This window comes from Ictidomys tridecemlineatus, chromosome 8, assembly GCF_052094955.1.
Source record: "Ictidomys tridecemlineatus isolate mIctTri1 chromosome 8, mIctTri1.hap1, whole genome shotgun sequence".
In the NCBI taxonomy this organism is placed as follows: Eukaryota; Metazoa; Chordata; class Mammalia; order Rodentia; family Sciuridae; genus Ictidomys; species Ictidomys tridecemlineatus.
The window spans coordinates 128417866-128442109 of NC_135484.1; the positions used below are offsets into that span (position 1 = coordinate 128417866).

Consider the following 24244-nt stretch of genomic DNA (forward strand, 5'->3'; position numbering starts at 1 on the left):
TAAAAAATTAGCTGTTAATTTTTTTTATTGAGTTTTTTGTTTGTTTTAGAGATTTCCGAAATGTTCTGATTATTCACAGCCTTTCAAATTAGAAATGTCAAAATGTGGGTGTAATCAATATAGAAACCAAAGAAGAAAATGGAGAATGGGAAGAGGATCCACTCAACAATATTCTTTAGTCATCTTTAAAAAAAAATTTTTATACCTTTATTTATTTTTCTTATGAGGTGCTGAGGATCAAACCCAGTACCCCACACATGCTAGGCAAGTACTTTGTCACTGAGCTACAACCCCAGCCGGTCAACTGATTTTTATTGAGGACTCTTCAAGAAGGTCATGGGGCAGGCTGGGTGAGGAGGGGAAAGACGAATCCAAGGCCAGTGTGTGGGAGGATTTCTGTGCTCCCACACTCCTGGCTGAATAAGATGGCCTCAGCCTTTCCCTCTTGTAACGGAGTCATCGCTTTAGTTAAATGTATTCATTCCAGTACCACCAGCCTAGTGCACCTTCAAATTTCTTTCCTGGCAGCACACACTGCTAGAAGCAGGAGCCGGGTGAAAATATTCCAGTACCTGCACACTAGTGATTTCTTGGGCTCTGAAAACCCATCCAGATTTCGTTCGTTTTCTGGAACCAGTTTCCCCACAATTGGTTAGTCCGGTCTCATACAGACAGAAGTGGCAGAAATGACTGGTGCTACTCATCAAGGGAAAGCTCATTCTCCATGGACCTCGGTTTTCCCATCCGCAAAAGGAAAGAATGAACTACATCTCAGTTCTTTTTCAGGTCCGACTTACAGTGACTGGGAAAGGAGAGAGTGGGCCGAAATCAATGAGAAAAGGCAGGTGAGGAAGCGCTCTTCGACTTTCGTTTTAGGACCCAGAAGTGAGTACCGCTCGGTTGCATACCGACGACGCTTTATTAGGACGACGGGAAAACCCGGGGCAGTCTCTATAACAGCACCACTCACGCGTGGAATTCTTTTCACTAGGATTACAGATAACGGGGTGGCTCCAGAGGTAATTCTCTGTAGCTTCCCGAATACTACCCTCCTCGACCAGAACTAGCTACTATAACCACTGAGATGACCGCACCACCTGGCATCCTAGAGCGCACCGGAAGTGAGTCCGGCTCACCTCCCCTGCCCCGCGGAGACACGCTGGCCCCGAGGCTGCAGCGTTGGTAGACCATCCGCCTCCGCCCTGCCCCCCGCCCCCCACGTCCTCGAATTTCAGTGTGAGCGCCTCAGAGGTGGAAGCTGTGTAAGGGAGAAACGGGCTTGTGCGTGGCGGCAATCGAGCTTCCTCCTCAGGCAGCTCGTGGTGTGGGAGGAGACCCTGTCCTCTCTGGGCCAGGCTTCTGGGAGCTCCGGTCTTTCTCGCGACGTTCTCTCTGATTTCCTTTTCGTAGGCTTTATTTAGGGCCAAAGTGTCCGAGAAAAAAATCAGTTTTCTATTTCGCAAGTATCCCGTCGCGCTCAGTTTGTGATCCTGCAGCTTTAGTGAGTAGTTGTACGCTCATCATTTACGGTTTTGTCAGAGAATGACTTCACTTTCAATGGAATTGTTTTAGTAACTGTCCTGTGTTGCGACGTAAACAAATCCTTTAAAACTGCCTCTGTGATTGCTCTTTCTTAAGTGTTTTCTTATATCGAACGTTTTCGTGACCAAAGAAAAAAGAGCTCAGGTAAAATCCCCCCCTCTGCTTAGACCACTTTTGTAAATAGCCTTTCCCTGAGCCGTCTAAGCTCAGGATGGAGACATCCTCTAGGATCCTCCCAGCCTTGGCTGGCCAGGTTTTAGAGGAACCAGGGGAGATTATCAAAGTAAAGGTTAAAGAAGAAGACCATATTTGGGATAAGGAGTCCTGCCAACAGAGGGATTTGTCTTATACCAGGGAACGCTCTCGGCAGCGCTTCAGGCAGTTCTGCTATCAGGAGACCCCTGGGCCCAGGGAAGCTCTGAGCCAACTGCGGGAACTTTGCTGCCAATGGCTGAGCCCAGAAATACATACCAAGGAACAGATCCTGGAATTGTTGGTGCTGGAGCAGTTCCTGACCATTCTGCCTGAAGAGCTCCAGGCGTGGGTACATGAGCATAATCCTGAGAGTGGAGAGGAGGTGGTAACTATGCTGGAAGATTTGGAGCGGGAACTTGATGAACCTAGACAGCAGGTGAGAAATTGGAGGTGCCATCTTAAACAGAGAATTTGGGTGCAGAGGTCCAGAATATAGTAAGTGGACTTAACACCACACTGGTGGCTGCAAATTCTGGTTTTGGGTATTATTTCTTATTTGGTCACCAGCTGGATGTTATGTTTATAACAGCCTTTGTGTAAATGAGAACCAAATGTGAATCCTTGATCTATTGCTTACCAGTGGAAAATTTAACGACTGTGAGATTAAACAAATACATTAGGAAAAATTGTAAAATAAGCATTAATATCTTGTGTAGCCATTTCTTCTTATGAAGTCCACTATTTTTATCACATATGAAAATAAATCAGCATAAGAGTATGAGGAATATCTTCTAGGAGAGACAAATTGAGAAGTAGCCTCTCGTAGTGGAAATATGAGGAAACAGTGAATCACAAGATCTGGCTGTGTTCTATGATAGGCTTTATGACTAATTAGCTCTATAACCTTTGGCATTTCCCATTGCCTCTGGGAATTTAATGCCTTCATTTATATAATCAAAAGATAAGTTGCTTCACTAATTAGCTGTGTAGCCTTGGGCATATTACACCTTCTCTGGGACTTTAATATCTTCATCTGCACAATGAAAAGATTAGTTGCCTTTCCTAGGGTTTTTTTTTCCCCCCAGTACCTAATATTGGTATGTGAAGTGTTTTGAAGAATTTTAGAAGACTGTTACCATTACACTAGTGTTATTTTTTTAACAGAATTTGCCTGCTATGAAGGTGATTTTAGAACATTATAGCTATTGCCAGGCATCTTTACATTTTTATAATGATGACATCCATACATTTATCTGAACTCTTTGAATATGTTCATATTTTTCTATATACAGTCTAATGTATTGAAAAATGTGTTTCTGGAATGTAGAATCTTTCATATGAGATTAATATAATGCTGTAAATGAGTATTATGCTGAAATTATGCTGGTTCATTCATTACTTTTCTCAGCAAGTTGGTGTTTTGGGCCATCAAATAAGAACAGCTGAATTCAAACAAACTATCTGATTGTAGCTGAATACATAAAGATACAATATTGTACATAATGCCTCATCCCCCTACCCTTCTACCCCCATTCTTCCTTTTGGAGCTCTTGGCCACACTGTCTTGTCTTGGAAGTGGTTGTTTGCATGGTTCCCATCTTTGTGCGTTTTTTGTTAAAAATTTTTTGTATTCCAGAAAATGAGCAAGCATTAGGGTTTGCAAGTGCCTCAGAAGCATGCTGGTGATAAATTTCTGCTAGTGAGTATAAAAGAAGAAAAAAATTTAACTGAAGAAAAGCTTGAAATTATAACATTTTGAAAGAAACTGTGATGTGTCCTGTGTCATAAGGAGGTAAAGTGTATAATTAGAATCAATGCTTGGAAAATAAAAGAAAGTTATTTAGCTAGTTATCTAGCTGGAAAAACTGCCAGTGCTACAAAATCTGCTAGAACAAGGCATAAAGAAATGGAAAAAATGGAACATTGGCTACACATGTGGGTTGAATATCAAACAAGAAGCAATCGGGTACATCCTTTCTCAAAATTAGAGAGTTTTAACAATATATGAAGGTCTTAAGATAACACCTGAATATCCTGCAGAAGTATCTTCATTTACCATAAGTAGTGGCTGATTTAGTGATAGTTATGTTTTCAACAATGATAAGTTGTCTAGTGAAGCTGTGAGTGCAGACGAAGAAGCTGCAAAGAAATTTCCCCTAGTGTTAGGAAATTTTATTGCTGAAGGGGGCTACAGCCTGGACTAGATTTTCAATTTTAATGAACTAGTCTCTACTGGAAGCAAATACCTTCAAGGGTCTTTCTTTGGGAGAAATGGGGATTCCAGGGTTTAAGATTACAAAAATTCAACTGACTATAATGCTATGAAGCCACTGGAGATGTAAAGCTAAAGCCTGTTTTTTTTTTTTTTTTTTTAATTCCTTTGCCAACCCACAAGCTGTCTAGCAAGAGAAGCTAGATGACAGGGCAGATATTTACTGATTTTCTGGGTGATGTTTCTATAAAATATTTAAGAGTAGCTGGATGTGGTGGTGCATATCTGTATTCCCAGTGACTCTGGAGGCGGAGGCAGAAGGATTGCAAGTTGGAGGCCAGCTTTAGCAATTTAGTGAGACCCCTGTCTCAAAAGGGGGTGGGGGTGGGGCGGGGAAGACTGGGATATAGCTCAGTGGTAAATGTCCCTAAGTTCAATCCATGTATCAAAAAATAAGATATTTAAGAGGAAAGTTTTGTCTTGAAATTTTTAGCCAGGTTTGGTGGTACATGCCTGTAATTCCAGAAGCTTGAGAGTCTGAGGCAGGAGGATCATAAGTTGAAAGCCACCCTCAGCAATTTAGTGAGGTCTTAAGCAATTTAGTAAGAGCCTGTCTCAAAAAATAAAAAGGGCTGGGGATGTGGCTCATTGGTAAAGCACCCCTGGGTTTAATCCAAAAAATAAATAAGTAAATAAAAATGAAGTAAAATAAAATTCTTAGAATTGTCAATCATACACCATGCCACCCTCTAGCAGTTGCTGAGCTTTTTCTTCAAATACCAAAATTCTCTTTTCACCTCCTAATGCAAATTATTTACTCCAGTCCCTTGATCAGGGTGTGATTGCAGAATTTAAAGCGTGTTATTTGAGGTGAACATTCAAGATGTTAAATGTATCTGTAAAGGGGATAATACCCAAACAATTTCTGAATTCTGGGATTGAGTCAATATTAAACTTGTGACTGGTATTATTGGAGAGGTCTAGAACAATCTCACAAAATCTTGATTGCATGGGATATGACATAGAATTCTTCCTGATTTAATACATGATTCCAAGGCGTTTAGCCTTCCAAAAATTGTCTCCCAAATCAAATCAAATTGTATTGCTGCTGCAAACGAGGTTAAATTTAAAGAAGTTGAGACTGAAGATATTGAGGAACTACTGCCAAGGATCTTTCTGTACAAGAGCTACAAGTTATTTGCTGAGGCACACATGAAAGGTGTGGAGAAGAAGAAGATGCAATTCATCAAGCTGCTCCTCAAGCCCTTTCCACTTCTAAGTTATGATAGAAAAATGGTTGCAGTGGATGGAAGATAATGACCACAGTGCAGAACACAGCAGGTTTGTACTTCATAGCATAGGGTCTTATTTGGAGCCATAGAAAGAGCTTCTTTATGAAGGAAAGAAAATATTTTAAAAACTGGATATCTTTTTATAAGTCAGTGCTAAAGAAATAAAAAGAAGAGGATGAGCCAAAATAATTACTGTGTATCATGGAAAGTGTGCAAATGCTTCTTCAACTTCTAAAGATAGTATCTCTCTACTCTTGCCCTTTCCTTACACCTATTTCTAACAAGATACCATCACCTTTCTAAGATGAAATGCTATGTAATATTTCTTCATTTAATATATTTTTGAGCAAACTGTATTTTTACTGAAGTTGCTATAGTTTGATTCATGTTTCAGTAACAATTTAGTTTTTAGACAGTCCATCCTTTACCTTATTTTCCTCATGAATCCTGTTATTTTTGTGCAGTTTTGCAGAAAGCATGTTCTTTTTGGAGAGTCATACATTATAACACTAATGCCTCTAAGGCAGTTTTTCACCTCTAGCAGCACCTCTTTTTCTTTTGTTTCAAATAAACTTTTTTTCTGTTAGTATGTGCCTATTACTTTATAATTTCTTCTAGCTTTGTTGAAAAAATGCAGCCACTGGTAGGAGTTGGTGTTTGGTCAGTTCCCCAAGTAACATTTGCAGGTGTATTCTGATCATATTTGATAGTTTTTATATGGCTTAGGATTTATGAATATCTCTTAGTCTTGTTGAAGACCAAGTTTGCTTAAGTGTTTCTCATTTTTCTTGTTTTTGTGTAATTTCTGAGAGGGGGAAATAACCACTAATGGATAGTTTTAGCTGCCAACCCAGTATGTATTCTCCCCATCATGTTGTCCTAACAAAATGTTGGGTTTGTTCATGCTGGTAATATACCTATATAAATTCTCTTCCTGCCTTTCTTGTACTAGAGTTAGCCATACAGCATAGTTATGGACAGGAAGAGCTAAATATGTTTTCTGGGGAAGCTTTTACTTTCCTGATAAAATGTAACAGATGTATTTAGTTTCACTTTATCTGACTTCCTATGGTAGCCATCTTGTGACCATTAAGTTGATGATGAATATGAGAATGAGTACCAATATGTTAAAAATGGCAAAGCAGAAATATAAAGACGGGGTTCCTGTCAAAACTGTTAGGTAAGTGATGCAGTGCCACCAACTACTTCTGAATGTTATGTGACAAAAATCAAACTCTATTGGCCAGGTGCAATGGTGCACACCTGTAGTCGTAGCGAATTGGAAGGTTGAGACGGAATCCCAAGTTTGAGGCTAGCCTCAGTAATTTAGCAAGGTCCTAAGCAATTTAGACCCTGTCTCAGATTAGGAAAAAAAAAAAAAAAAAAAAAAGGTTGGGGATTTAGATCAATGGTAGAGTGCCCCTGGGTTCAATACCCAGTACCAAAAAAAAAATTAAAAATTAAAAATTTTTAAATTTTAAAACTGTATTTGAGCTGCTATAAGTTAGTTCTAACTTAATGGAAATATGTACATTTCTAATGAGTATAACAATATTTACTCCACTGTCTTACAACCAGAAGTTTCTTTATTCAACAATTAACATATGCAATTTTGGATCCAGTATGCAATTTTGGATCCAGTATCTATTTTTCTAACCATATAGCAGAGTAAGTTCTATCATAGGCACACATTTAATCCTTTTAAGTATCTTGTTCCACCTGGTGAGTACACCTGTGTTATTTGTTTTCCACTGATCTGTAGAATTCAAATAAACAAAAAAAAAACAACTTATTATATAATCTAAGATATGATACTTTAATGTTAGGTAGGCCAAGAAAATTTTCTCTGTGTACTGTTTTTTATACTAATCCCTATGCATACCAAAATCATTTCAGAAACTTCTTTATTCAGTTGAGGGTACATTTTGGAAGACTAGCATGACAATATTAGCATGACAATACTGTTGATGAGTATAAAGTTATTAATCTTTGATCTACTATACATTTTATTTTTATTTTTAAATTTTGTTTTTAATTGTGGTTGGACACAATACCTTTATTTATTTATTTATTTATTTTATGTGATGCTGAGGATCGAACCCAGGACCTCGAATGTGCTCTGCGAGTGCTCTACCACTGTGCTCCAGCCCCAGCCCCAGCCCCAGCCCTCTACTATACATTTTAAAGCAGTACAATTTTCACTAATTAACCTGAATTACTGGTATGGACTGTTTTCCTTTTTTTTTTCTTCTTCCTTTTTTCTTTTTAAAGAGAAACCCCATTTCAGTATTTAGCATAGGAAATAATATGTCACTGATATACAAGTTAACCATCTAAATTATTATCTTTCCTAATTCATAAAAATTAAATGAATACATTTTATTGTCAAATATAGGATAACATGTTTTTTTCTTTTTTAAAAAAGGAAGAAACTTTTTTTTTAATAACTTTATTCTATTTATTCATTTGTATGTGGTGCTGAGGATCGAACCCAGGGCCTCATATGTGCTAGGCAAGCACTTTACCACTGAGCTATTGCCCCAGCCCCACATTTGATTTTTTTTAAATATGCCATTTCTTTTCAATGTTGCACAAATAAGGAGTTGATAAACTTTAGCTAGACAGCTTAAATAAATCAGTACATGTAGGTCAGCAATATTTTATTGGTAATTTGGGATGTATCACAACCTCATTCCAAGAATTGTAATTTAAATTGATCAATGAATAATATTTCTAAGGCAAGGTTAAGAATTTACCTGTGCATTATAATTGATATTTGTACTCATGGTAACTTCTTTTGCATTATAACTATGGACTTAAAGTTACATATTTTTTTAAACAGATTTGATTTGTTTGAATTTGCCATGGAATTATTTTCTGTTGCTTAATTTATCACTTCTTAATATTGAAAATCTCAACACCAGTCCAGACATTAATGAAGGCAAAACTGCCAAACAATAAGGTGTTACAAACTTATTTCATTTTTCCCTATGCCAGATCCAAATTATGTACAAAAAGCTCATATCTGAATTTATAAAGTACAGCAAATTAATAGGATAAAAGACATACTCCAATAGAAAAATAAACAAAGGACTTGAATATCTATATTTTTAAAAATAATAACCAATTGGCCAACAAAATTATAAACAATCATATTAGTAATTAGAAAAATGCAAATTCAGACATACTATTTTATTCCAACCAGAAAAGATTTAATAAATTAAGAGTGTCAATATGACTAAATTTTGATGAAGATGTTTAGCTGCTGGAATGCTTATTACTAGGAGTAAACTGTTATGATTACTTTGGTAATATCTGACATACTTAATCATACTCCATGAGCTAATATAACTCACATTTAAAGACATGTAAGAGAATATATAACAGCATTATCATAATTGCCAAAAATTTACATGTCCATTAGAAATAAAATGGATGAATATATTGCAGTAAATTTATACAACTGAATACAACAATGGAAATGAATGAACAATTGCTACATTCAACAGTGGGGATGAATTTTACAAACATAATGTTAACCAAAGAAAGCAGACAAAATATTGCATTATTCTGTTTATGTAAATTTCAAAAAGCAAATGAATCTGTGGTGATAGATGTCAATATAATAGTTACTTTTGCAGAAGACGTTAGGCAACAAGACACCTTTCTGAGACGTTGGTAATGTTCCTTTTCTTGACCTGTGTGGTTCACTTTGTGGTAAGTCATTGAGTTCTGCATTTGTGAGTTGTGTATTTTTTTTTTCCTCTAAGCCTATAATATTTCAACAAAATTAAATTCAAAAAGGTAATTTATATCCTATTACAATGTTTCCTGCATGATAGCTATGGTACTTGACATATATGCACATTATTAGAATTCTGTGTCATATGAATGGGAAATCATTTTTTAAAGCCAAGGCTAGTGAGGGAAAATTTCAGAATTAACCAAATTTAAAAACTAAATTCAGAAAGTGATTCATAAGCCACCAGAGGATATGTTGTTTTCACTTGGATTTTGCAAGTTATGTGCAGAGCATAGGTTGGTTAGTTTTCAACACTACATCTTTTTTTTTTTCCTAAACTTTTTTTTTTTTCATTTTTTTTTATTGATTGTTCAAAACATTACAGAGCTCATGATATATCATCTTTCATACATTTGACTCAATTGGGTTTTGAACTCTCCAAATACATATTGCAGACTCACTTCTGTTACATACTCACAATTTTACATAATGGCATATTAACACTACATCTTATATACTGGTATAACAAATTATTTTCCTTTACTTGACTTCAATAACATTTGTCAAGGCAGACCAAAATGCAATGTTTCTCTAAGGCTATTTGCAAGAAGTCAAGATTGTTAGGAGTGTATGATGGCCAGGCTACTTCCATTTTAAGTGGTACACTCAGAGGTAGAAGCAGGGACATCATATTCAAACTGAAGTGTCCAGGCCTATTTTCTTTTCACTGTACAGTTTACCAAATGAATATAAAGCCAAATTTATGTTCTTGGGAAGTTAATAGCTTTTCTTCTTGAGAAACTTCATCTCTTGCTTATAATATTAGAATTAATCATGAAGATGTGATTAATCCTAGAGACTGCTCTTAAGAAGTCTTTAGGAAGTTATTGGTTATTGGACATGCTTTTTTCATGAAGTGTTCACCAGATTTCACAATGGAAGAGATTCTGAATAGATTTTGCCTACTACTTTCAGTTTACTTATTGCTTAATTGATCAACAAAGATTCACAACTATGCCAGTGTGCTGTTAGTAATCCTTCCCAGATTACTATAAGATTCCCTGTTGTACACTGACTTTCATTTCTTCACTTGGCACAAACAATGGATGGTATAACACCTGAATTTACAGGCCTATATTTTACAAAGGTTTAGTAAATCAATTACACAAAATGCTGAGAAGGAATAGAGTAAAGATTTAAGCAGGTTCTTCTGATTTCTGAAGAAAGTGAAACCTAACCAAATACTAGGATAACAATGTCATGTGGATAATTTAAAGGTTAACATGCTTTTGTATTAAAGACAACATTTATTTTAGGTATTCACTAACCTACTAATCAGTTGGTTTAAGTTCCAGTTCTTCTATCTGACTCAAATGTTTATCATTTGGAATAGACAGTTCAGCCAGACATGTGGCACATCTTGTAATGCCACAGATTTGGGAGTGTAAGGCAGAAGTTTTGCAAGTTAAAGGCCTATCTGGGAAACTTAGACCCTGACTCAAAATAAAAAACAAAAAGGACTGGGCATGCAGCTCATTGAGTATCCTGGGTTCAATCTCTACTATTAAAAAAAAAATAAGGGATTTAATATTTTAATAATAATACTTTTCAAAGTCAGCTATAATATCATTTTTCCCCTTAATATTATGGTCAGATAAACTTATTTGTGACCAGTGATATCCTTTCCTTTTGACTCTTTTCTTATTTATCCATACCATTAGTGTAATAGGTGAAATAACAATCCAGGAGAAATCATCTTCTAAAGTAAGTCAGCAGAACCCAAGGAAACTAAGAAACAATCAACTATTGCCTACTGACATGAATTCTGAAGGGATTACTGGATTAGCTAATAACTTAATGGGATACAGCCAGTGCAGAAATCTGTGCTGTCTAGAATTCAAAATTTAAAGACTATAGAAAATGATTTTCTGTCTACTATCTTAGAAAAAACAATTGATTGCTTAGTTATGGAAGGAAAATGGTTAAAACACATGAATTTTATTTAAATGTGCAAATAAATGTGAAAGAATTGCTAGGAAAACTTACAATCTGGGAAATAGTGTTATCTAGATAGTAATGGTACTATAAAGCCTCTTTAGATAAAGCTGATTTGACACACAAAGAAGCAGATCAATGAAATGAAACAATAGAAAGTATAAAAGCAGATCCAATGTTATCTGAAAATGTGTTATACAGTAAATATTGCCATTCCAAATCATGGGGGAGGGGAAATAAGTGATGCTAAGACAAAAGGATAGCCTTTGGGGAGGAGCAGTACTGGGGACTGAATCCAGGGGCCCTATACCATTGAGCTGCATGCCCAGCCCTTTAATTTTTGGGGGAGATTGAACCTAGGGACGCTTAACCACTGAGCCACATCCTCGGGCCTTTTTTATATTTTATTTAGAGATAGAATCTTGTATTGCTTAGGGCCTCATTAGGTTCCGGAGGCTGGCTTTGAACCTGCTCACCTACCGAGCTGCTGGATTACAGGCTGGATAGGCTACCAGGTCTGGCCCTTTTATTTTGAGACAGGTTCTCACTGTTTGGCCTTGAATTTTTGATGCTCCTTCCTCAGCTTTCTGAGCTGCTGGATGTAATTAATACAGGTGCGCACCACCAGGCCTGGCAAGGATAGCCAATTTGAAAGAAACATTAGATTCATACTTAATATACTATAATTTAAAATGTGTCTGAGATTAATATTTTCATTTTTAATTGTACAGGAAGTAGGAGAAAACATGAATGACTTGAGTGTGTATAGTTACTCAAAATCCAGTAGCAATATGTACATGAAAATTTTATAGGACAAAAGCTCACAGTCAAAATAATAAATTGATAAAAATATTTGCAAACTACATCATGAATAAAAGCTAATCTCCTCAACATAAATGCAGTAAAAAACAGCCAAGAGATACGGACGTTTTCATAAACTAAAGAAAGTTTCTTAAATATACAACAAAACTTTCAACCGCAGCCATAATAAAAGTAAATCAAAATTATATTGAAGTAGATACCATTTATCACCTATGAACCTGGCAAAACTCAAAAGCTTGATGAGTCTGTTAGCCTGATTGGGAAAGGCAAGTTCTCTCATGTATTGCTGGTAAATTATAAAATGGTATAACACCTAAAAAGGGATTGTTTTTCACTGACTAACATACATTTATCTTTTGATCTAGCAATATAATTTCCAGGGATTTACTTTGAAAATACATGTCTACAAATAAGAAATAACATAGATAGTTTCTCACAGCAGAATTATTTGTAAAAATAAATTATTGTTGACAACCTAAATGCGCAGTTACATGAGTAATTGATTAAATTATGTACATCAATATAATGTGATCTTAGGCAAATCAAAAGAAGAGTGAGCAAGATATCTATGAAATTATTTTTAAGCAAAATTTTTATATTAAATGACAAAGATGTATACTAGTATATATGATATGGAAGAAATAAATACATTGTATTTGATTTGTATCTATTACATATACACAGAAGTACATACACATGCATATACATGCAAACATGTATACATGCAAACATTTGCATATAATGTTTATTTTTTATGGGAATAAGTGAGAGTAGAGTGCAGGCTATGTGAATATGAGGAAGACTACTCTGAACATATATTTTGATTTTTTAATACTATGTAAAGGTTTTAAGTATTTTAAAATATATTAAATTCAAAATGATTAAACAGAAATGAACCCAACTATATCTCAAAGTAATAACAAAATAAAAATTATTCAGGCGACTTGAACACAGTATTCTGACAGATATTCTTAGTGTTATGCTTCCTATGGATATATAATCTACAAACATGTTGATTTTTACCTAGTAGGAATGTTGTTGAAAGTATCCTACAGCACAAAATTTATGTAATTTGGAAGTAGTTCTGTGTTTTTTGTAGGCGAGAGCAAATACATATATTTACATTGTTTTGAACTATTTTGTTTTTTAACTGTGAGAGAAGATACAAAATAGAATGTGGAAACTAGGAAAACCTTATGGTATTGAAACTACATTAAAATCATATTTTGGAAAATGTATGTACCAGCTCTAGCCATGAAAGGGCCTAGAGGTGATGATCCTTTATTAACAATGAGCCTACATTCTACTGAGTCTTTGCTACTAAACACTGTTACCCTCTAAAATCAGGAAAAATAATTGAAACCAGGTCTGGGACAGGAAGAATAAATGTGGGCCTTGAATTACATGGGATATACTAAAACAACAACAAACCCAACAACAAAACTAGTGGAATTATGTCAGAATAAGGTAGGAGGCAGCTTAAAGAGGCTTCCACTGACCAAATTTGATGCAGTCTGTGCATTAAAGTCATTAAGGATGGAAATAAGACTGATACAGTAATAACTTTTTTTAAAAGGCAGGTGAAGGAGAAAGGACAGAAAATTGAATTTCAAAAGAAGTCACCATTTTGCAACCCCCAATATAAAAACTGATTTAGGCAACAATCATGAATGAATGCTAAAACCATTTCATTTTTTCTTTTTTTTCGTGGTGCTGGGGATTGAATCCAGGGCCTTATGCATATGAGGTGAGTACTCTATGGACTGAGCTGTATCCCCAGCCCAAAATATTTATTCTTAATGAAATCAATTTACTGAAACACATTTACAGTTTTCTCAAACAGAATAGGGATGGTATTAATTCCCATACAATGAAGACAGTTTCTGTTTTAAGGCTCTGGTTTTATTAATTCCAGCTTTAAGAAAACAAACCACTATCTTGGACTCTTAAGATTTCAATGAAGACTTTCTTCTTAACATTCTGTTTCAGTGGAAGAATGTATTAAAGTTTATCTATGATTTGTGCAGTAATCATATCAATTACCAAAAGTACCTATTTGTCCTCAGGTCCCGCAAGGCACATATGAGCAGGAGGTTCTTATGGAAGAAATAATCCCTCTGGATTTTGCAAAGGAGTCCTTAGGTACCCATCTGCAGTCTATGGAAGACAGAATGGAATGTGATTCTCCAGAGCCACATCTACTTCAAGATAACGGTGAGGATAATTTAGGCCTGGGAAAGATGCTAGAGACTTGAGGAAGAAAGGGGCTAGTCACTGAGAAGTTTATCAAAACACATGGTATTTCAGCTTCTGAAATGTACTTGAAGGAAAAACCAAGTATAAAAAATCAGTACAGTATAATATTAATAAATAAGTTGAATTAAGCAGTCAGGTGATCATGTCAAAAAATAGTTGAACATAAGATTTTGCGTGGATATTTTGCAATGGAGTTAATTTAGTACCTATGGATAAATCAGAGATACCTCTGTACATAAATAGTACTTGTCAGTGTCACAATAAATCCCATTGCTGTATCCCCTACTCCCAGTTTTTGTCACATAAGGGCTTGTAAGTTTTGAAAATACTGTTTAGAATTCTACTGAAGAGATCAGAATTTCTGAATTCTACTTTCATTAGTTTTTTAAGGTCTGTTAAAAGAGTGTGATGTGTAGTAGAGGCAGGAGCCTAGACTGGCCTGGTTCTGGATTTACTGGTATTATTACTTTTTAAAATGATAATGGATAAAATGTTTTTCTCCTCTTACAGCCCAACAAGTCCCTGTTTCTTGTTTATCCTAGACTTTTTAATATTGATTCCAAATTCTTGAGCTCACATTCTTCTGATTCTCATTTACATTGACCTACATTTCCTCCCCAAATTAATCCTTGTTTTCCTTACTTTTCAGCTCATAGTTCCATAACATGGCACAATATGGATCAGCATGGAAAGAAATACTGTTTATAGAATGGTCTTTTTAGTTGCATTTTAAGATAGCACTTTTGAATGTTGTCATTGCATTTTAAAGTTAATCCATCAAAATTTTATTTATTTATTTATTTGATACTGGGGATTGAAACCAAGGGTACTTAACCACTGAGCCATATCCCTAGCCCTTTTTTGTATCTTATTAAGAGACAAGGTCTCACTGAGTTGCCTAGAGCCTCAATAAGTTGCTGAGTCTGGCTTTGAACTTGTCAAAGCCTCAGCCTCCTGAGCCATTGGGATTACAGGTATGGACCACCACGCCTGATAGCCAATCAAATTTTATTAAGCACATTTTTGTTTGGTACTAGGGATTGAACCCAGGGCACTCTACCACTGAGCTGTACCCCCAGCCCTTTCTAGTTTTTATTTTGAAATGGGTTCTGGCTAAATTGGCCAGGCTACTATTGAATTTACAATCCTGTATCAGCTATCCCAGAAGCTGGGATTATAGGTATGCACTACCACACTCTGGCTACTAAGTACTTTTGAAAAGATACTAGAGATATAAGTCATCCCTGGTATAAAGTTAGCATCTTGTTAATTTTATCTTTGAATGAGTTAAAAAAGAAAATGCTGTAGTGCTATGTGTGTCTTGAATAGATTGTTTCTCAGGAAAGGAGAATTTGCTGTAAGCTTAAATTTAATGATCAAAGAAGTTTCATTGGAGTTATTGAGAATTAGGTGAGGCCAAAACACATGGTAACATATCATTAATGTTAACCGAGTTTGGGAAATTTGAGCATGTGAGATGATTTAAATCCACTAGTTCAATATTTGGTATGCAAATGCAAATTGGTAGTATAAACAGTGTTAACCTTTGAAATGGCTATAGGGATATAGAGGCAACATGCTAATTCCAGGTTATTCTTTTTCATTTTTTCAAAATAGTTTTCTTCAGACTGAGTAATCCAAGTTTGAAGTTTGAAGTATTCTAAGTGTTTATGTTATTGTGAATATTCTAAACATTTAAAAATATTAGAGATTTTTTATTTGGACTTATTTGCTGCTCTTACTTTATTAAAGTTAGTAGTGAGGGTATTTGCATGAAATTTGTAGTTTCATAGGCCCTAAAAGGGAATTGATATAAGCATATTATTTTATTTTATTTTAAATATCAGATAAGTCTTCCTAATAGTGTCTCCAGAACATACTTTTTTTTAAAGAGAGAGAGAGAATTTTTTAATATTTATTTTTTAGTTTTCAGTGGACACAACATCTTTATTTTATTTTTATATGGTGCTGAGGATCGAACCCAGCGCCCCCCGCATGCCAGGCGAACGTGTTACCGCTTGAGCCACATCCCCCGCCCTGATATAAGCATATTATGTTGGAATTTAAACCCAGATATTGATGTACCATATAACCTGATTGAATAAAAGAAATTGTGGTTGTAGTTTGGGGTTTTCAAAAAAATGTATCACTATATTGCTGTGTTAGTCAGCTTGTTGTCATTGTGACCAAAATACCTGACAATAACAACTTAAAAGAAGAAATATTTATTGTGGCTCACAGTTTCAGAAAATTCAATCAGATAGATGGTCAGCTGTCTCTATTGCTGTGGACCTGAAATGAAGCATGAGGCAGACCAACATGGTGGAAGGAGGAAAGCTCATAGCAGCTGGGAAGCAGAGGGAGAGTGAGAGATTCCAGGGAGAATATAATCCCTTTCACCTTCAGTGACCTACTTCCTTTAATCCTACCTCCCTGTAGTGCATCTCCCAATCAATGGGTTAATCCACTGATGTGAGCCCTCTGTGATTCAATCATTGCCTAAAAGCCTACCAATGAACCATGCTTTCAACACATGAGCTTTTTTAAAAATAGCTTTTATTTTTAAAAAATTAATATGTATGGGGCTGGGGATGTGGCTCAAGCAGTAGCGCGCTTGCCTGGCATGCGTGCACCACATACAAACAAAGATGTATCCGCCAAAAACTAAAAAATAAATATATTAAAAAAATCTCACTCTCTCTTTAAAAAAAAAAAAAGTACATTCCAGGAAACAGAAAAACAAAGAACAAAGTCATCCAGTCACAAACAGCTTTTTGAACGTGTTCAACACACGAACTTTGGGGGACATTCTAGATCCAAACCATACAATTGCTGGAGTTTCTCCAGCCAAAAAAGTGTTCTTATATGGTGAATAAATAGACACAAACATTAATTTATAACCTGCTTTATATATAAAGCAGTGCTTTAAGGCTTACCCTGAATATTGTTCTGATAAGTCACTTACTGGCTTTCTACTGTTTACTATATCAGAACTTTTTATTTGAGCAACATTTATATTTTAAATCATATTCCCAAATATTCTAATTGATTTTTCCCTTTATATTGTAGGGTCATATTTGTGGCTTTCCATGATGTCTCAAAGCATGAGTGATGATAACATTAGTAGCTTACATACCAATGAAGCAGAAATTGAATCAGAAAACATGAGAAAAAGATTCTTCAGAAATTTAGCAATGTTACTAGAAAACAAAAGTAATAATACTAAGATATTTTCTAAAGCAAAGTACTGTCAATTAATAAGGGAAGTAAAAGAGGCTAAAGCTAAAGCAAAAAAAGAATCAGTTGACTACCGTCGCTTGGCTAGATTTGATGTTATCCTTGTGCATGGAAAAGAGAAGCTGATTGAGGCTATAAATGGAGAAACAGATAAAATACGTTATTATTTACACAGTGAGGACTTATTCGACATTCTTCATGATACACATCTTAGCATTGGACATGCTGGACGTACCCGCATGGAGAAAGAATTACAAGCAAAATATAAGAACATCACAAAAGAAGTTATAATGCTATACCTCACACTCTGTAAACCATGCCAACAGAAAAACTCAAAACTCAAGAAAGTTCTAACATCAGAAATTAAGGAAGTTAACTCAAGATGCCAAGTAGATCTCATAGACATGCAATTGAATCCTGATGGGGAGTATAAATTTATTATGTATTATCAAGACCTTCATACAAAGTTAAGTTTTTTGCGATCACTAAAGTCTAAAAGGTCTGAGGAAGTTGCACATGCTCTTTTAGATATTTTTACAATTATTGGAGCACCCAATGTCTTACAATCCAACAATGGGAGGGAATTTTCAAGCCAGATTGTCAGTGAACTCAGTAATATTTGTCCAGAATTGAAAATTGTCCATGGGAAAGCTCAGGCCTACCAAAGCCAAAGTTCTATAGAACAAACTAATGAGATCCAAAAGAGAATCTTCTCCTGGATGCAAACAAACAACTCTCCACACTGGACTGAATTTTTGTGGTTCATTCAGATGACCCAAAACCGATCCTATCACAGAGGTGTACAGCAGACTCCATGTGAAGGTACATTCAGATCTGAAGCTAAACTGGACCTGTCCCATTCTCAGTTAACTGAAGAATTTGTTGCCAAATTGCACAGAGAAAATGAATTAAATCAAGCCAACAGAGAGTTAGAAAATACTTTAAGAGCCCAGTATGAAGAAAACATTGAGACTGGAATAGATAGTAGTGATATTGAAGAAAATCTTTCTATTACCCCTAATATGGCTGAAAAAAACCCTTCTGAAAGCAGACTAAGATTTTTATCCTGTGTAGTTTGTGAAAAAGAATGCACAGGTGCCAATAGTTGTATATCATGTCTAGGAAATGTCCATGCAATCTGTGGAGTGCCTTCTCAACATGAGACTGAGGTCTGTGGTCACCAAATAACTTGTAGTCTTTGCCATGAGACCAGTTCAGTGAAAAGGAAACATAATGAGATTCAAAGAGGTTTGGCTGTTCAACCTTCTAAAATGCTAAAGTCATCAGAGACACCATTTTCACCAGACACAGTAGGAGACTGGGTAAGAGTTTTGAATATCCACTGTAGATGAAAGCAGGGTAAGAGCCTCATACTTTACTGTGAACAGGATAATTATTTATGAATATGAATTACTTGACAAGGTGTACCAAATCACATTTTGACCATCTTAAATATATTTTTCCTCAAAGAAAGGCAAATTGCTTTAATGCCTCCCACCAGCTTTTTTTTTTTTTTTTTTTTCCCAAGTTGGAGGTTATAACCTTAGATGTTTCCTGGTTTATTTTTCTAGGGTTTTACAGCTGTCTGGTGTCAGGCATTTCTCATGGGATGAAAAAGCTAAGAGTAAGAGGACAAATAGTGTATATGACAGATGGTATGCTTCTATGGAAGAATGAATTGGGAATAAATGAATTTAATGCTACTTTTTTCAATTATATGTGAATTTGGGTGGGAACATTAGCTAAGAAAGGACATTTTAAATCATATTTAGAAGGGGTTAGAGTAATGAATTTGATTTGAAGATATGGGTTTGTGCTGGGTAAGAGTTCAGTTGCAGAACTTAAATAGCATGATTTAATACCTAAATTGTTTTAAACCAGGAGTTTTATGAGGTAGAGCTAATGTTTTGAAATATGGAGGTTACACATGATTTAGGCCAGAGGTACTCAAAAGTGTGACTTGTAGACCAGTAATTATCTGCAAACAGTTTTTACTAGTCCATAATGAAATAAGTATAAAAATTGAGATTATTAGAAACATTTATAATGATTTGACATTGCAACAACATCCAAGCACATGTTTAATAAATTTGCCTTACTGAATAGAGTATAGAACAGTTTGGGTGTTAGTAAGTTTAAAGGTGGTAGGAGTTGCATGCTAGTCAAACACAATTAAGTTCACATTATAGTGTGTGATATTTTTCATGCAGTTTGTTGGATTAACCCAAAGGATATAAAGCTCAGAAAATGTAAACATTTATTTTATAACTTTTTAAAAAGCTTTTTAAATTTTTTAGTTGTAGATAGACACAATACTTTTAATTTATTTATTTTTATGTGGTGCTGAGGATCAAACCCAGTGCCTCACACATGCTAGGCAAGCGCTCTACTACTAAGCTGCAGTTGCAGCCCCATTATTTTATAACTTTCTAATTTTGTTTTATTTTATATTTTTGTAGTACTGGGGATTTAACTCAGCCTCAGGCGCACTGCAGGGCTGCAGTGGGCAGGGGCTCTACCACTGAGCTGCATCCCTAAATCTTATAACTTATTTTAATATCATCTTTTTAATCAAGTCTAGTTTTGAGTTTATTATTTGAATTTATTAACTAAAAGAGGGAAGTAATATTTATATTATTTATTTTTAATCTTAATTTGCAGATGGCAAAACAAACTTCACTGGATTTTTTTGTAAAGAAGAGACACACCTTTTCTGAATACAGAAGTAGTAAAAAAAGAAATAGTAACAATAGAAGTCATGCTGAAGATGTGAAAACCAAAAGAGTTCATACTAGTTTTACTCGGAAATATGATCCTTCATACATTGAGTTTGGTTTTGTAGCTGTAATTGATGGAGAAGTACTAAAACCACAGTGTATTATTTGTGGAGATGTACTGGCGAATGAAGCAATGAAACCATCAAAACTTAAGCGACATTTATATTCGAAACATAAAGAAATAAGTTCTCAACCAAAAGAATTCTTTGAAAAAAAGAGTAGTGAATTGAAAACTCAACCAAAGCAGGTGTTTAGTGTTTCTCATATAAACATTAGTGCTTTACGGGCTTCATATAAAGTAGCGCTTCCAGTTGCTAAGTCTAAAACACCATACACAATTGCTGAGACACTAGTGAAAGACTGCATCAAAGAAGTTTGCTTGGAAATGTTGGGTGAATCTGCAGCAAAAAAGGTAGCTCAAGTACCACTTTCCAATGACACCATAGCTCGACGTATTCAGGAACTGGCTAATGATATGGAAGATCAACTCATAGAACAAATAAAATTGGCAAAATATTTTTCATTACAACTTGATGAATGTAGAGATATTGCCAACCTGATAATCCTATTAGTCTATGTGAGGTTTGAGCATGATGATGATATAAAGGAAGAATTCTTTTTTTCAGCCTCTCTGCCTATAAACACAACTAGCTCAGAACTGTATGAAGCTGTGAAGAATTATGTTGTTGACAAATGTGGCTTGGAATTTAAGTTTTGTGTAGGAGTATGCTCTGATGCTGCAGCTTCAATGACAGGAAAACATTCCAAAGTGATTACCCAGATCAAGGAACTTGCACCAGAATGTAAAACAACACATTTCTTCATTCATCAGGACAGTCTTGCTATGAAAAAAATATCAGCTGAACTTCATAGTGTGCTTACTGACATAGTAAAAATTGTGAATTATGTAAAATCTAATGCGTTGAATTCAAGATTATTCTCCTTATTATGTGATAATATGGAAGTTGATCATAAGCAACTGTTATTGCATGCTGAGATACGGTGGTTGTCAAGGGGAAAAATTTTGTCAACAATGTTTGAAATACGAAATGAACTATTAATGTTTCTGCAAGGCAAGAAACCTGTTTGGTCTCAGCTTTTTAAAGATGTGAATTGGATAGCCAGACTTGCTTATTTGTCTGATATATTCAGTATTTTTAATGATCTTAATGCTTCTATGCAAGGAAAGAATACAACATGTTTTTCAATGGCAGATAAGATTGAAGGACAAAAACAAAAGTTAGAAAGTTGGAAAAACAGAGTATCTACAGATTGTTATGATATGTTCCATAATTTAACAACATTCATAAATGAAGTAGGTCATGATCTTGATATTGCATATTTGCAAGAAGTTATCAGTGAACATCTTAGAAATTTGTTAGAATACCTTGAATTTTATTTTCCATCAAAAGAAGATCCACGCATAGGAAATTCATGGATCCAAAACCCATTTCTTTCCTCAAAAGATAGTTTAAATTTAACTATAACCCTCCATGATAAGTTGTTGAAACTGGCTACTGATGAAGGATTGAAAATAAAGTTTGAAAATACAGCATCACTTGCTTCATTTTGGATAAAAGTTAAAAATGAATATCCTGAGCTCGCTGAGATTGCTTTAAAATCTCTTCTTTTATTCCCTTCAACATACCTCTGTGAAACAGGATTCTCTACTTTAAGTGTTATTAAAACAAAACATAGAAACAGTTTAAATATACATTATCCCTTGAGAGTAGCATTGTCATCAATTCAACCTAGATTAGACAAATTAACAAGCAAGAAACAAGCTCACTTATCACATTAAAAACTTTATTAATGTATATAGATGGTTATTCAAAATGTGCATACATTTAGTGTGAGGAATTTGCTATTGCACTTTAAACACTCTGTTTAGTTACAATTATGGAAGTATAAAGTTATGAGTAAAATATCAATTCTCTATATAATTTGTTTATATATACACTTTCAATGAGGAATTTGATTAATATTAATTTTTTTTAATTTTTATAATTTTTTCTTGTTTGTTACACTTATTAAAATAATTTTGATTTTGTTTAATATTTAAAAATTCATCTTTTAGTTTATATGTTTTTTTTATTATATTTCATTAGCATGTTAAGATTGTAGGACAACTTCAGGATAGGAAATGATTTCTTTGAAATGGCAGAGTAAATCAGTGAAAATTGAATTCAAGGGGTAGGATTAGAATTCAAATGCAAAGAATAAGGTCAGTAAGATGTTAAATTTGTTAAGCTGATCCAGAGGGTAGACTGGAAGTCAATGTTAAATTCATTTTGTATATGCACTGTTACCTAGTGTGTTAGTAGGTGAGGTAGAGGAAACACTTATCTTGTAATTGTGTTAAAGCTTTGGATTTGTATTGGTGAATTCTGGTTTTATAAGTGTTGGAGATTGAGCCGTAGTGACAAATTTTTCAGGTTTTTAGACTTTGCTATTGTCTTCAAGGTGCTTGGGACAAAGTTAGGTATTATTACCATCTCAAATACATCTAACAACCTCTATTGTTTAGAGGTGACTTGAAAAAATATCACACATTTCTGCTCTTATGTCTCTGTATATTCACTTCTGATTGAAAACAGACTATTAGCACAAGGCAGATTCTTTAGGTTAAAAGTAACAGTCTTGAAAATATGAACACATTTATATGTGCACATTTGCAAAAAGTTATCAGCAATCATCTTACAAATTTTCCAGAAAGTGATAGTCTTTTCCTAGACAAGTATCAGTTTACAGTAAGTGCTTCTTTTCAAAGAAATGTAACAAAGCTAAAGAAGAGAAAGATATTTAAAGATATAAAATGTTATTAATAACAGCCTTTTGCTTGTAAAGTGGAAGAAACATTCTCATGAAGTTTTTAAATCTTGATTGAATTATGTGTTATTGTGTGTTACTTTTAATGAAATTGTATGACTTTCTCAAAAAAAAAAAAAGGTGATAATGATGGATAGATTTAGAAAGTGATTTGACTCCTCCAACCCACAATTTATATGCCCTCTTTCCTATGTGATGAATCATTTGCCATTTGTTTTAGTGCTTAAATAAAGTATTGTGTTTTCAATGTAAAAGTTTTAAAAAGCAGCATGGCGATTTTATATTTATTTCTAAAGTAATCTATGGAGAAAATAGACCAAGAGAGACATTGAGAGTATATTTTAAAAGACAATTAAATTCTCTTACTTTTTCTCTAAGAAGAAATATAAAGATTATCTGTAAGCAGAATTAGATTCACCTGGACAAAAGTTTTGGTGCAAAGTCTTTTCATATACTTTAATTAGTTACCTATTTTTTCCTGAAAATGATACTGTTAGGAGGATAAATTGCGTTCTCTTTTTAGGCTATAGGAAAACTTGTCTTTCCTCTCTTCCCTCCTCTGTTTATTGTTTTACTATACATTCTTTTAAAAAATTCATCTTGGGGCTGAGGACGTGGCTCAAGCAGTAGTGTGCTCGCCTGGCATGCGCAGGGCGCTGGGTTCAATCCTCAGCAGCACCACATAAAAATAAAAATAAAGATGTTGTGTCCACCAAAAAATAAAAAATAAATATTAAAAAATAAAATAATTCATCTTAATTGAAATATATGTCTAGATGACAAGATCTTACTGTATATTCTTTTTTTTTTTTTTTTGGCAGGGGAGGTTTACAGTCATTTTATTGTACAGAGAAACCAAGTATACAAGATTAGAGCAGATGATGGTGACCTTTTCAAGGGTGAAGCCTAAGCCTGGCTGGAAGCACACAAAACCCAGAATATCTCCTTTCTGATCCTAACCTATGTCACCTGACTCATGATGTGAGATTAGTGCTGCACAACCACAAGGAATGAAGAAAGGACCAGCTGGGCAGAGGCAGCATCCCAAGAGGAGGCAATTACACAATCATGATGAGGATGCTAACAAAGTGCAGTTACCTACTCTCCACTATTCTTTACCAAGAAATAAAGGGTATGGCATGAACTGAAAATTATATTTTTCGTTTTTAAATAGATCCTGATAGGATGGGGTTCCTTGTTAATCAAGAATGGGATGAAAATCTAGGCTAATTATAGATCTTGTGTTAAAGAAAAGAACAACAATGATAAGAGAATATTTTTTTTTTCTTAAATAAGACAGGACAAGCATCTATTATTTTCGCTTCGGTGGCAACAGACTCATTGG

The 24244-nt window shown here is 34.7% G+C and overlaps 1 protein-coding gene across 11 annotated transcripts; it reads left to right on the top strand.

Moving 5' to 3' along the window:
- Window positions 1-399: 399 nt before the first annotated feature.
- Scand3 (SCAN domain containing 3) lies at window positions 400-24050 on the top strand. 11 transcript variants are annotated; one of them, XM_078020420.1, is made up of 6 exons: window positions 411-651; window positions 787-885; window positions 992-2173; window positions 13867-14014; window positions 17126-18615; window positions 19955-23153. In XM_078020420.1, the coding sequence occupies exons 3-6, from the start codon at window positions 1754-1756 to the stop codon at window positions 21869-21871; spliced, it is 3975 nt and encodes a 1324-aa protein (XP_077876546.1). In that variant the 5' UTR covers window positions 411-651; window positions 787-885; window positions 992-1753; the 3' UTR covers window positions 21872-23153. The 11 variants fall into 11 exon arrangements, 10 of the variants coding, with proteins under 10 accessions (XP_077876550.1, XP_077876546.1, XP_077876544.1 ...); XM_078020422.1 differs by lacking the exons at window positions 411-651; window positions 787-885 and adding exons at window positions 3374-3436; window positions 13531-13547 and having other exon boundaries at window positions 2037-2173; XM_078020418.1 differs by having other exon boundaries at window positions 411-885.
- Window positions 24051-24244: the final 194 nt, after the last annotated feature.